We start from the raw sequence: 15,161 nt of genomic DNA, 5'->3' as shown, positions 1-15,161 counted from the left end.
AAATATTAGCTCCTTATCAGTTTATTTGAGGAAGAGGTAGATTACATTCAACTTACTCAACAAGAAAAATTATAAAGTATCTGGAGAGATGAGGCTGAGCTGATCTGTCCAGGATGGATAGTACTAATTTTAGTGACTATGTTTTGAAATGTATATTCTGTTTTAGTAGGTTGGTTACTATATATGACACAGAATGGATTGTACCAAGTAGGGAGATGTCCTCTCCACTTCTTCCTTCTCTCCCGTGCTCGAGCTATACTCCCCTCTCCCCCTAAGAAATAACTGGAATATTTGAGGAGAGGGAGGTCTCTTGGTTAAGAGACAATATAAACTGTTTCCTGTGAATACAGTGTTTTCTATCCCGTATGTCTGTAGTATTGCATCTGGTTTGAGCATAGGAGATGCCTTTTGCTGAACTTGCTATCAGAACAAGAAAAAGGTTGGTTTTAATTGTGATTGAATCATGAATTCCTCATATATTTTGGCAAAGGTATTAGTTACAAATAATGGGAATGTACATCTGAAATTTGAAAGTGAAGAGCTTTTACTGACAGTGAAGAAGTCTGTTATCCAGAATGCCCTTATTTTAAGTGCTATGTACTCACAGTAGAGCACACTAATGGTGATGGATGTTCACTAGCTTAATGTGGCAGTACAGGAATGTTTTGAATGCAAGTATTGGTGAATGGCTTGATATATTCAAGATAAGAAATTCTACAAATGCGCTTTTTTTAAAATAAACTGTTTTGGGAAATTTCATATCAAAATTCCTTCTACCCCACTTAACTCTAATGAAACACAGTTGATTGCAACCACGGAACACGGCATTCTTGTTTGTATTGGCTTTGAAGTGGAGCTGAATGTGTGAAACTGCTAGTTTCCTACATCTTGGTGGTTAAAGGTATGTGAAGATTCCTGCTGAGATGGATTACGATTATTTGTTATCATGTAATCCTCTAGTCTGCTCACTGAACAGAAGGAAAGTCACATAAGTGGAAGATCTTGGAACTGTATACTTTGAACCTCAGCAAAAGAAATGTGGGGACAAAATGAGCTTTAACTTGTTTTATGCAACAGGATGGTAAACCAGACATGATGATTCAGTTAGTAGTGTGGGGTGTATGTGGCTGCAGGCTGTTCTTAGTGCCAAGATGCTTTTTCCCCAGACTGTGTGGAGTTTCTCTGTTTGAGTGAAAGCTACTCAGATATTTGCAGATCTCTTCTTTGAGTGTGTTCACAACTCAGGCAGTGGTGGAAATGAAGGAAAAAGGAACCTTTCTCCATTAGGAGAAAGGTGCAGCAGCAGTGATACACTACTGTATCTGCTATCAGCTCCTGTTTTTTTTTTTTTTTCTTTTTCTTTTTCTTTTTCTTTTTCTTTTTCTTTTTCTTTTTCTTTTTTATTTCTGGTTAGACAGTAGCAGGCCTCAGTGGAGTGAGTGGGTCTTACCTGTGCTGTCCTGCAGATTTCTAATAGCAGCTCCTGAGAGATAGGTGTGAGAAAATGGAGAAGAGATGAAGTGTTCTTTGCACAGCAGTCCGTGAAGTGACAGATGAGATCTCTGCAGCTGATGAGTGAACTGCAGTGACCTAGAGTGGAGAGAGTGTCCAGACTACTTAATAGTGAATTGATTAAAGAAAAAAACCAGACTACTCTTGAAAATGCAGTTCTGATGTAAAACTTACTAAAAGATCACAAAACGTTATGAATTACCAGAAGGTATCAGGCTCTCAAAGAGGTTCAGTGCACATCCAAAAATTCAGTTGGATTTTTAGAACTGTGATTTTACTTTTATACTGGTCTGTTTGCAAATATATGTACATATGTATATATATGTATATGTATATATGTATTTGTGTACATATATATGTATGTCTGTGTTATATATACATGTATTTCAGTTTCTTCTTAGAAAATACTGAGATTTGGTCAATAAATCCTTTCCTAAAATACATCGGTAACTTTAGGTTTTATAGGTACATTTGTTGAAGTGCTACTTCTTGGTAGTAGGCAAATTTATTTCTACTCATTAACTCCTATATTTCAGTTATTTCAGCCTTTGTATTACTAATGATTACAAGCAGTATCATAAATTTAAACCARTCTAATTTTACTGTTGATTTAATTAAATCAAGAATAACAGCAAGTGGTAGAAAGCAAGGCATAACTTTACTGAGTGAGAAAATAAGTGGTTTTTTTTGGGGGGAGGGGTGTTTTTCAGCTTAAGTAAAATGAAAAACTAATTATAAAAATTACATACCGACCATATATCAAAAATGTTAAAAGCTACCTAAAAGCTAATTTTATTACTAATTTTAATAATTTGTGTTGCAGAACGTTTCCATGCTTTACATGCAAGATTGTATTGATAGGTGAATTTAAATCACAGTATAGCGTAAATGTGGTAGGCTTCTAAAAGGCGAACATAGTAACAAAAGTTTTTAATGCTGGTATTGGGAGAAGAAGAATGATTGAACCTGTAAATCCTGAAACATTCTGTTAAAAATTTGCAGGATTGAATACATCAGTCTGCTTTCCACTAAAGTTGTAACTATATAAGATCACTAGCTGCTTGGTGTTCTGTTGTGACTATAATTCTTTTGCAAGTTCCTTCTACAATAGGAAACAGAACTGTTGCAAGTAGAAAACTTCCCCTCTAGCATATGAAATAAGGATGTAACACATCTTACAGTAATACTGTTAACCTGTGATTCTTGTTGGTTTATTATAGATGGTGTATTGCAGTTCACAATGTCTTTTTTTATGAAATGAATGTTGAAAAGTCTGTTTTTACTAGTCACTTCTAAAAGCTTTTCATCTTGAAAAGTTTTATGTGGGAAGGTCTATTTCTGTGGACTTTTGCAGGTGTATTCCCCCCCCCCGCCAATGTCAAACAACTAAGAGCACATAATTTCAAAATATTTTTGTTCATTAATATTTCTCCTTGTTGTGAATAGCCTTTATTTGCCTCTTGGCAGGCCACGTTAATTTTGAAAATAGGTTTGCTTCTTGAATAGTTAAGATAGAAGACTTTTCTGATGTCTTTGATTCATTTTTTTTAAGTTGAAATTGAATAAGATTCTTCAGCATTGGTATAGTATCTTCTATTTGCTAGATAGAATCAAATTGTGTTTTTATTTTCATGGCTTGATAAATGTTGGTTAGAGTAAAAGTTTCAGAAGTTCCCTGTGTCTGCAAGTAAGAATATACGCAGGCGCGAGTCTTCTTGAATCTCTTACCAGTCTAGGTTAATATTTTCATGATGCTTGATTGGTTTCTCTTACTACTTTTTTGTCTTTTGAGTGTGGGTAGTCTGCAAACTTAAAGGTGATATGCGTAGTACAGATAGCAGATCATTAGATTGATGAACACCTCTTGGTATGTTCAGTGTACCCAAAAATAAACCGCGTGTGTGTACATGCACGTACACACAGTTACTACAGAATCATAGAATCAGTAAGGTTGGAAGGGACCTCTGGAGATCATSTAGTCCAACCYCCCTGCTCAGCAGGGTCACCTAGAGCGTGTTAGACAGGGTCGAATCCAGGCGGGCCTTGAATATCTGCAGGGAAGGAGACTCCACAGCCTCTCTGGGCAGAAAGAGATACCTAACTGCTTAGCTGTTGTAGCTGTTGTGAAGTGCTTAGAGTGTTTTTCATCTTCAGCGAGCTTGAACATAAATGGTTTCAACTTTGCAATGCTCCAAACTTTTCAGAGACCAAACAAAACCCATTTTTTGAGGGGGAGGGAGTCGGGGGGTTTCCTTTTTCAGTCTTTCTGAAAATCCCCTCATAGCTTAATTAAAATAAGTACTTCTCACTATTTTAAAAGCTACAATGTTACCATGAATGTTTCATATATGAGCAGAGGTTTAGCAAAATACAGGCAATTCAGTAGAAAAGAGATTTGTGCACAATCTATTTGCAAATAAATTGCATAATGAAAAGTTGTCAGAATGCAAAAAGGTAGCTGAATTTCAGTAGGAAACAGAACTTTAATGACTAATGCTTAATGATGACCTTTTCTTAGCTCTCAGGAACAAGAARTATGCCTCCTTGTATCTTTTTAGGAGGATGAGTGAGTGTTAAATGCTAGGCATAACAAATGAATAGAGAACTGAATTTCATGAATCAATCACCTGTGTTTATACTCTTTATTCCATGTAATGTGTTCTTCATCTTTAGTAGATACACAGTTGGTTTGGTTTCAGGAGTATTCTCTGAATTACTTGTTTTAATACGAATAAATGCATCGTTACATGGGGGAGGGAAGAAAGAAGTTGGGGAGCAGGCTGATGAAGGATGTGAGGGAGAAGTCCCTTATGATAGCAGCAATATTTTGTGGGTGAATTAGGGTATTCAGAGCTCCAGAGATAGCTGATGTGAGTTAGCTTGACATGTTTGGGAAAAATGAACACAGCCCTTTTTTTTTTTTTTTTTTTTTTTTTTTTTTTTCTGCAGAAAAACAACCTAAGGGTGATCTTGCGACACAAAGTATGTTTAGGTATACATAATGTTTCTACATAGACAGTCTACTCTTTTCCTTCAGGGACCACTGTAATGTTGTTAAGGATTATGAATAACTTTAGTGCATTTTTATTATGACTGCTCTAATGATGTGCAAATAAAGATTTTTTTTTTTTTTCAAATTCAGACGATATAAAGCTCTCTAAGGTCAAGTCTTTTGTTAATATTCACCCTCACAGCTTACCTACAGCTGTGCTAGCCCTAAACAGCTGTTTTCAGAGAGGCAAAAACAGGGTTACTCACAGAATTTCCCAGACCCCCCTTTTTTTTTTCTTTATGCCCTCCCCACCTTACATACTGCTTGGTTAGTTAAGATGCATATTGCTCTGCTCTTACTGCAGATGTTAGTAGGAGCTTTTTTTACTGTGCTTTCACTGAAGATACTCAGTCTAAAGGTCAAGGGTAAGACGGCTTCTTTGCAATGTGTGAGGATGTGACACCGTGCGTCGAGGGGCAGGGCTAGCTAACCTCTCTTGGCATCTCCAGGGAACTTCCCAGCTCTGCTGGGGGAGCTGCACACAGAAAAGGAAACAGGTACTCCTTCACGGTGAGTAACCCTGTTTTCTCCTTGTTCACCTTCCAACTGTTGTCTTTTTCTTTTAAATCTCTAATGTTAACATAGGTTGAAATGGCCCTTGACCTAGTCCTTTACATGGCATACTACCGTTTTTTGCAATTAGAAAATTTTCCTGTGCAATTTACTCAGTGGAGTGATGCTAAATGGTGTTTGTTTCTGAAAAATCTGTATGTGATTGCTAAACTGTTACTTATAATATGAGGAATATGTCCACAAAAGCTTGAATAAAGTGCTCTATAAAGTGTTTGGAAGTGCAAAAATGTAGTACTTTTTGTAGTACATGAAAATTATGTAGTACATAATTTTTGCCTCAGAAAAGTAATGCTTTAGGCTCTGCGGTGTGTCAAACAAGGGAATGAATTCTTCAGAGTTCTGTTTATTGGGATTTCTGGTTTAGCTATGATTTTGGAAGTTTGTTACACTTAAGTTCTTTTGGCAGTTGTGATATGCTCAATGCTGTTGAATCAGAATGAAGTGCAGTGTTACTTGCGTGTTGCATGAAATATTGTCTGTAGAATCTTGCTCTCAGTGTTGATTGTAAAGTTATTAAATACTTCATGCCTCTTCCTTTGTATGTCCAGAAGAAAACCTTCATAGTCTTTWTTTATTTATTTATTTWTTTTCCCCTCTTTTTTCTTTCCCTGGCTCAGCATAGTTTGTGGGCCAACTGGAAACCTTTTTTACATTTTGAATGTAATATTTTTGTCTTATTTGTAGTTCTATTGAAATTAATGCTTCTGCCTGTGGAGCAATGTAAGGAATATCACAGTCTAGTTCTTGCTTTATTGGATGCTACAAGTTGGTCTGCCCAGGAACCTGAAGTGCAAAGTAGAGAGATCTCAGTGTTTTTTCTTTTGTTTTAAAATTCAGAGATTTGTTTCAGAACTTGGCTAGCTGGTGAAGGGAACTGAACRTATTCTACTGGGAAGAGGAGAGAAGAAAAGATCTGTAATCTTTCTGTAGACTGCCTGAAAAAAACTAGGAAATACCACTTTAGTTTTCTTTGCTGCCTCATAGATAGGGAAATCTTATGGGAACTTAATTTGTGCATTTTTGTAAGGGAAACCTGTTTAAGAGTAAAAAATATTTTAAAATACCGTAGAAAGTTTTTGCTGCTATGAGCTCATTTAGCTGCCAATGTATCCAGCATATTGTACAAAAGRAACTGGTTGCTTAATATGTTTCTAAATGCCTGAAGTTGTTGGGTTTGTCTTTTACTTTTCTTATAAGGAAAAGTATTTGGAGGTGTGAAGATTATTCTTGTTTTTTAGAGATTAAGTTCAGAAAYACTCCCTTTCTGTGTCTTCCAAATAAGAAAGATCTGATCTTAGAGAAATAAATAACAAACTCTTTTCTAAATCAGTCATGTAGGCGATTCTAAAAGAACAAGTGTGAGACACCATAAAAGCTTTTTATGTATATTTTAGCAGAAGCAACATACTGGGTTGATGTTGGATATTGAAAATTGTATTAGCACCATGCTAAGTGTTTTTTAAAAAAGTAGGAAAAATAGGTGTAAAACTATTGGAATAACTTATATGCCTGCTTAATAGCTTATCTGCTCTGTGTTGCTAGAAATACAACAAGGAGAATGAAACAATAAYGTTGCTTCTTGATGCCTAAATCAATTAGGAGTAGGCTGGTTTGACTGGTGCAGCTATGACATTGTTCATCTAATCAGCACAATAATTGTAGCACTCTTGTTTTAATGTATTCATTTTTAGGAGGARAAGTATGATCCCTATTTCTGATTTCTGTCAAAGAAAGCTTTGTAATTGCCTGAAATATGAAGGCTTATTTTAGTGTCTGATAAAACATACTTGGATGCAGAATCTATAGGTGCTTTCTGTTGGGTTATTTAGCATTTGTAGTAGTAATAGGTTCACATTCCTTCAGTTAGCTTTCTGTTTGCTCTGACTGTGCTATTAATGCAGTTTGACACTTAAAAATATGAATTACTTGCTAATATTACTCATTTAATATAATTGTACAGATTTTTTTTGCTTCTTTTTCCAAAGCACACTAATTTTTGTTCTTGAAGGCTGGAATTCATCTACCTTAATGTTTTCAGGGGAGAAGAGAGAGCTTTTTTTCTTTTCTTTTTTTTTTTTTTTCCAACTAATATGTAGGATATAATACAATCTTATATAAAGGATACATCTTCTAAATTCATTAACAAGTGTCTGAGTTTCACTTTATTTAATGCACAATTTATGGATGAAGTAAATCTGCAAGGACTAAGTAAGCATTTACTTCTTTAAAATAAAGTATTTGCATTAACAAGTTTTATCTGAATCCTGGAGAAGCATATTGTTGGTTTTTGGCATAGTTATTAATGGCAAACTTCATACAGCAATAAATATTGGTCCTATAGATAATGAACACATTCAACTTCATAAAGAAAGGGCCGAAGTCAGAAAAACTTGATCGATTTAACTTAGAAGGAAAGACTTCTGTCTYAGTCCTTTACAGTCAGCAGTCTTAATTCCTCTGTCCTTACTAGTGTAGGATTAGAAGTCACATTTGTTTTGATGAATGTTTTCACAGGTTTGACAATGCAACAAAATCACTGGCTGTTTAACAGAATCAGTGAGCTTTTTGTTCAATGACAGGTAAAGATTGCGGGTTCAAGATATCCTTATGGTACATTTAGTTTATAAACAGTAGAGAGCTGATGCATACTCTTAGTAAATCCAAATGTTTTTGGTGTTACTGGCATGAAATTTAACTTGTTAAAATGATTTAAATGCCAAAGAAATTCACATAATGAACAAATTTCATTAGRTATAGTAATATTTAGTTTATTTTCATGCAGGGTCCCAAGCCTGGTGTCTTTGGAAGAGACAAAACTGTTTACTGGTGTTGAATATGGTAAGTAGATCCTATTTCTTTGCAGAAAGATTACGAGTTCTTTTGTTTAGATTTTGTTGTTGGCTTTCCCCCTGCTGTAGAAATAATAGGTTCATTTTTGGACCGTAAGTTTCTTTATTCTTATGTTAAAGATGATTTTAGTATATATACCTATTTCATCTTAAATTGTAATCAGAACAGATCTGTAGCAAAAGTGCTGGAACATTGGAGAGTTGGATTGGTCACAAAAAATAATGATGCCTGGACATCTTCTAATCCCTAACCTACTGGGAGAAAACATGAGATAATCTTCAAACATACTGGGAGGGTAGAGGTTGAAACTAAATAGTTGGTGACTGATCTTTTGGTTTTCTAAATTTTGTCCGTATCTAACATGTAACAGTCACATTTTAATTATGAAGGGTTATCTGAGTCTGTCTAACTCTGTGGCTACTGAAACTGCMAAGTTGAGAGAAGAGCAGCTTGTGTATAATGTCTGTCTAATAGCTTGTCCTTTTTATGAGTCAGAATTTAAGTACTTCTCAACTTGCACTGCTGTTTGTGCCAGTTCCTGTTTTATCCAGTTCTTATATGACCCTTGATGTAGGGTTTTTTTAATTGTTGTGCTGCATGTTCTAAACATAAGCTTATTTGTTATGGGGTTGGAGTAGAAATATGGAGTAGTTTTGCTCGTCACATTGATGGACTGAGAAGGCCAACGGTTTAGGCCTGCCGCAGTGCTGCRGTTGAGGATGGGGCCTTATGTCCAGCTCCCAGCTCTTGAGTGGCTGGACCCGTGTACTTTCACTCAGATGAAAAGTGCAGGAAGCAACACTTTTCACGTAAGGACTGCACTTGAGACACTGAAAGAATGCAAGGCATAACCTGCTAAAAGCTGTGACAGCTCTTTTTAGAGTAATACTGTGCAATTTCTAGGCTTTGTCTGTGTTCTTCACTAGCTTCCAAGTGAYGCTGGGAAACTTCAGTAGGGAACTGAGGTACGCAGGAGCTGTTCTTTTAAAAATCTGGTCCATATTTTAAGTGGTGAGGTTTTTAGTCATATGACCCATACAACAGTAAATGGATTTGAATTTAGCTATTTCTTATGGCAGTTTATTCTGACTTAGAAGTTCTTTCCAAGGAAGCTTCATCCTTGGTATCCTTCATCCTAAGTTTTCTTCTATATTCTTCATTGTTTGGACTGGGAATAAAAATTATATGTTACCCACTATGTACTAAAAGGGAATAAATTCCTAGGCTGTTACTGGCTTTATGAGTTAAAATCCGTTGGCTTTCTTTTTTACCCTGCTTAGTGCATTACTCAATAACCTCCTGAGGTTACCTCTTTCTGTGATTAGAAGTGATGCCAGCTATCAAGGCAGATAAAGACGACCATGTCCATATAAAAACTTACTCTTTTGTCTTGGTATAACTCTCATAAGGGTCTTATTTTGTATGTCCTTAGATATGACAGGATTTTTTTACTGTAGTCRATATCACATTTTTCAAATAGTCCATTCTGGATTTCCACTGATCTACTATTGTTTAAGTTGCTTTTTATACCATCATATAATATAGAGAACTTATTTAATTTTGTCTAGATTTATCAAGAGAGAATTATCGAGAGACAATTGCAAGGGTTACAAGGAAACTGTTGCGTAAGTATAACTGCTCCTTCTCCAGCCGAAAAGTACTGTTGTGATTTTAAGTGTAACTGTAGATAAAAGCTGACAGATTAATTCCAGTTACTTTATTATAAATTTGAGCTTTATAGAAATATTTTTTTTTAATTTTAAAGTTGTTCTCATATCTGATGATAAACTRTTTTTCTTCCCATCACAGGCTATATACTTGATAATTCAGAAGATGATACCAAGTCTTTATTTCTAATAATAAAGGTATATTTATAATTTGTAATAGTTAAAATAAGATGGCTTGTTTTGCAAAATAATCACTATTTGTTGTCTTTTTCTTTCTACAGATCATTAGTGATGTTTTACAGTTTCAAGGATCTCACAAGCATGAGTTTGACTCACGATGGAAAAGCTTTAATTTGGTGAAAAAATCAATGGAGAACAGGGTCAGTGTTTTTTTCTTCTGTGAAGTATGGGGAGGGATTTTCAGGAAGGCACTCTTTTTTTTTTTTTTTTTTCCCTCCTCCTATAAACTGTCCTTATGGAACTTTCTGAGAGTCTGAAACTTAATTCCTTGATTAGAATATTATTTTGCACTGCATTTGTACCTTTATTTGTAAATGTTATGGATAAGTAGTTCAGCATTTTTGAATTGCAGTAACCACTAGTTTTCATATATCATTGGACCAAAATTGTAGAGAAGCGTCATTTTACTGCTAGAAAGAATAATTATTTTAAGGGTATCAGCATTTTGTTTTAACTATTGTAAATATTTCTCAACTTTATCCAAATAATCAGTAAGCAGGTGGACTGCATTTTGAAGAAAGCTGGTGATTTGATAGTTACCAGTGGAGTTATTCTTAGGGTCATGTATATCAAGTCTTCAATTAAAATCTCTAAAGAATGATATGACAACAAAGCACTTGGCATAACAAAATATCACAGGAATATCACAAAGATGATAAAAGAGAATACTTCTATTAGCAGTTATTTACTTTGACTCTTGAACCAGTGATAAATAAGGCATCAAATTGTAGAAGTAATCTTAACTTTGGTTTTCTAAATATCTGCATCTTATAATAGGTAATATCATACCATTTATTTATTTATTAATGATTGCCACAGTAGTGAATAACACAACATGATGCCTTGATTTTGTTCTTGTGGATTGAGTCATTTTTTCCATYTGCTTCTGAAGGAACTTATGCACAAAATAATATGCAAAATGAGTGTTAGAAATGAAAGACTATACCAGGGCAAAAAATTAAGATTGTCTGACAATTTYTACATCAAATTCTCCTGTTTTTAAAAGAGGAGTAGTACCTGGGTGAATTTAGTCATTACAGATCGCTAATGTGAATATTGAAATCTTAAACCCAATTCTTTATCTGCTTACAGCTTCAAGGAAAGAAGCAGCATATCAGGGCCTTGCTGATAGACAGAGTTATGTTGCAACATGAGGTAATACTTTCAGTTAATAGTCTTGGCTTAACCACTGCACTAGATAAGTTGATTTGTCATTTAGCAAAAGATGCAGTAGTCTTACAATAGTACTTCTATTACACTTGTGAGTTGCAAAACCAGTCTGTCTCTTATTTGGGCTTTCTGTGCAATTTAGCTGAGAACACTAACAATGGAGGGCTGTGAATATAAGACCTCCCACCAGGAAATGATCAGAGATCTTCTGTGTTTGTCCACAAGTTCGTATGGTCAGGTAAGAAACAACCTTTTTTTAAGCTGAAATATGCTCCACTTGTAGTGGTGTCGTCCCCCCCCCCAGTAGCATGAAGCATTTAATAATTTATTTCAGTTTGATTAGAACTATAGCTGATTTTGGCCTAGTTTTTGCATTAAAAACCATAGCTCCTTCTTTGACAAATGAGGAATGTAAGTGGATGAAGAGCTTAGATTAAAAGTTTTAGAAGTTTAAATTTCTCAAATTTAAAAGAGTTAATAAAAATGCCATGTGAAGGTTTTTTAGGTATGGTATTCCCAGTATCATTCATCACACCATATGGGATGCTGAATCTGTTTTTAGGAAGTAGCTTTGATGGCATCTTAGTTTAGGGGGTGAGGGTGCAGTTAGGGAGTGAAAGCAAAACAAAACAGACCCACACACAGTAGGTGTGCCATTAGCTGGATTGTGAACTCTTTAGTCCTATGGGAACTCCAGCTGTATGTAAACCATCTTTACTGTCCACAGGCCTTTTTGAGTTCTGCTTACTGCAACCCTMAAAGCAAACAGCTTTTCAAATACTCTTGAAAACCCCAGACAGTTTYTGGAAATAAAAGGATTTTCGTTAACTTTATAGATATTCTCAAGTAGCTGTTAGAAATGGGGAAGTATTTGAAATGGGGAAGTTTTGTTTTTTGTTTTTTAAGAAACAAACAACAGTGAATGAGGGAGAGGGGAAGCATGCTGTCCAAACCCTTCTGGAAATTTGTGTTTCTGTGTGCAGATATATTGTGTGAACTCTGTGCATAAATAACTGAAAAGGATATGGGTATTGTTGGTTTATATACTATAGTTTTTTGATTCAAAAGACTTATTAGTAATGTCTCTCTTCCTGCAGGTCAGAAGTAAAGCTCAGCAAGCATTCTTCACAGCTCTAGGAACATACAATTTCTGTTGTAGAGATATCATTCCCTTGGTTTTGGAGTTCTTGCGTCCAGACCGGCAAGATGTCACACAGCAGCAATTTAAAGTACTGCCTCATGAATTTTGTTTCGTATTTTACTTTCAAAGTGTTTTTATAGGACAATTTTTAGTAATGAAAACAGCGTTTGCTTGATTATCAGCATGACTCTTGATACTTCTGTAGCGTATAGCTTATGCATGACTAATGTAAGAAATTATTTGGGTTAGCTCAGTTGTCAGCAGAAGTTTATCTATATTCTGCATTTCATCATGTATTCATGTATTACAAAAGCTTTTGTTAACACCTGTTCTCAACTGGTGAAATAAAAATTGAGCAACTGTAGTCCAAAGCARTAAAACTCTAAGCAGTTCCATCAGCTGTAACACTATAAGAAAATAGTCTGCACTGGACAAAAAGTTGATTATCCAAAATTGTTATACTAAAACAGTGGCAGGGGAGGAAGAGTTGTTTTGTTTTTGTTTGTATGAAGTGGTGGGTAGTTGYTGATGCTGGAGCCATAATGGTTCTGGAACAGACACAGTGAAACCAAGAGGCAATCTATCTGTCTGGGTGTTCCCTTGCTGGTCAGGAAAGCATCATAACCTCCACTTCTGTTTTTCCTGCCCCATCAGTCATCCTGACTGTAGAAGGACCTCCTGGAGTCTTATAGTATTGTCAGAAAAACAGGTTTGATTTATTGTCCTACTGCAGCTTCCTGATGAGTATGCCCATACAGCAAAAGGCTACGTTATTTGCATAACTTAATATCACTTTTCCTCTTTTTTGAGCCTCCTTTTTGATGTCTTTTTACCTCCCTTTCTCTACCTCAGTGTACTCCCACATAAATGACCTGCCCTTAACTACTTTGTCCACAGTTGGTTCCAGTTTTGCTACATTAGTACCCAAATTTAGGGTTTCTGATTCTGTTATCTTAAGTAATCTTAGACTGTATGATATTACTGCTATGGCAGTACCAAGGCGCTGTTGTTATTTGAAGACTGTACTTCCCAAAAGATCTCCAAGACTTCCCTCCTGTGAAATTCAGCCACTTCTCACATAACTCCCACTTAACCACCTGTGAGACCAGCCATCTTTCATGATGCTTCATGCAACATATCAGTATCTCATGCAATTACCATGTCCACCAGTTTTTCATATCATGTCCAGTAGTTATCAACATTCTGTTCAACTAACATAACTTCAGGCCTGGGACTAGTCAGAAGCCTAATTATTTGCTTGCAGCCCTAACACTTTTACTACAACCAAATCTTGGTAATTTTTACAAATAGACTAGATGTAGTCCTTAATCACTGAACAAGCTCTTTTATAACACAATCCAAAAATCAGTCAGACATGCCATGGAAAAAAGGAATTGGCATTATTTTGAACCTCATTAAGACAGTTCTTTAGCACTGGGAGTGTAATATGAAAAAAAAACTACAATGTTTTGGCAAAGAAGCTGCATAGCTAAATCTTGATGGTGGATCTAGATGGCTGGTAAAGTGAAAATAAAATTTTATTCTGTGTGAGTGTGTATGCTTACAAAGATATAAATTATATCTGAATAACATTTTAACTTTTTTAAAATTAACATCTTTCATTTTATAGGGTGCCTTATATTGTCTCCTTGGAAATCACAGTGGAGTATGTTTGGCAAATCTTCATGACTGGGACTGCATTGCACAAACATGGCCAGCAATTGTTTCTTCTGGGCTTAGCAAAGCCATGTCTTTGGAAAAACCATCAATAGTTAGACTGTTTGATGACCTAGCAGAAAAAATCCATAGGCAGTATGAGACAATTGGATTGGATTTTGCAGTAAGTGACATTGCTTAGAGTTACTGTTTTGGATTCTGAATATGTTTGATTAAATAAATGCTTGAGACTCACATTACTTGAGTTATTAGATTTCTAATGTTGACTCCGTTCCAGATTTTGTTATATAGTAATGTGGGGTTGTATTTCTGAAGCTGAAGCAATAGAGCTTCCTATAGCATTATTGGAACTTGTCACTTTTTTAACTTCTAAGGAAAATAATTATGGAAAGGAAGTTCAAACTATATTTCAATGCTAATTAGTATGGTTCTTGCTGCTCAGGTGTGAAGATGTGTGTTGATAGGATAATACAGTCAAGCTAACATTATCACTGTTTGAAGCTGTTACTGCATTGTAAAAAGTTGTTCATACAAGTGCCTCTTGTCTAATCAGCATGTTAAATGTCATGGTACTTAAGAATTAATGCCAACTGATAAAAATCTCTTAAATATATATTTTTTTAAGTCTTTTATTAAAATAATTTGTTTTTCTATTTTATTTTAATATAGAATAGCATTCTCCCCTACTTCTTCAGGGACTTCTGCATAAATTAAATCTGATTTACATTTATGTGGACAGGAAATTTTGTGCTCTTCATATGCTTCCGAGTCTTTCTTATCTCAAAGCAGAAACAAATAAATTTGTAAATTACTGCTCGGTCCAAAATATTTGCCTTCTCTGTCAATAGATTCCAGAGAAATGTGTTGAGGTAGCTGTTATGCTACAAAAATCAGAACATCCAAGTTCAAACTTGCCAGTGCTTTGTTCAGAAGAAATTCAATTAGGAATTCAGCGACAGAAAGAAAAGAGCACTGAAGCTCTGTGGTAAGTTAACTTCACTGACTGCCAGCATGCATTACCTAATGCTTTTACTCTAAATTAAATATAATAATCCTGAATTACTGAACTATATCCTAAGCTAGACAAATTCAGGTGATGCATTTTCTCTACTGACTCAGCAACGTCTTTCCTCTGCACTCGTATTTCTTTCTAGCTACACTCTATCCTCCCAGTTATTGTTTATTACATTCCACTGACCCACTTTTCACTGAGGAAGTTCTACTTTATGTTTAGATGGTTCTCTCAATATCATCTAGTTGGTAATTTTCTCTTTCCCTC

General features: G+C 35.3%; 1 protein-coding gene across 2 annotated transcripts in view; it reads left to right on the top strand.

Moving 5' to 3' along the window:
- The window catches only part of PSME4 (proteasome activator subunit 4), a 74,179-nt gene that overhangs the window by 36,930 nt on the left and 22,088 nt on the right, over positions 1 to 15,161 (top strand). For both annotated transcript variants that reach the window (XM_085317257.1, XM_085317258.1), the window contains 9 exons: positions 7,920 to 7,975; positions 9,556 to 9,612; positions 9,797 to 9,852; positions 9,936 to 10,034; positions 10,987 to 11,049; positions 11,207 to 11,302; positions 12,162 to 12,293; positions 13,836 to 14,045; positions 14,731 to 14,868. In XM_085317257.1, the coding sequence (XP_085173383.1) occupies positions 7,920 to 7,975; positions 9,556 to 9,612; positions 9,797 to 9,852; positions 9,936 to 10,034; positions 10,987 to 11,049; positions 11,207 to 11,302; positions 12,162 to 12,293; positions 13,836 to 14,045; positions 14,731 to 14,868 (907 nt within the window). The remainder of the gene's footprint in view (positions 1 to 7,919; positions 7,976 to 9,555; positions 9,613 to 9,796; positions 9,853 to 9,935; positions 10,035 to 10,986; positions 11,050 to 11,206; positions 11,303 to 12,161; positions 12,294 to 13,835; positions 14,046 to 14,730; positions 14,869 to 15,161) is intronic.

Source organism: Rhea americana, unplaced genomic scaffold (genome assembly GCF_003343005.1).
Source record: "Rhea americana isolate MKP2758 unplaced genomic scaffold, rheAme1 scaffold_490, whole genome shotgun sequence".
In the NCBI taxonomy this organism is placed as follows: Eukaryota; Metazoa; Chordata; class Aves; order Rheiformes; family Rheidae; genus Rhea; species Rhea americana.
This window is presented reverse-complemented; position numbering and strand designations above follow the sequence as displayed.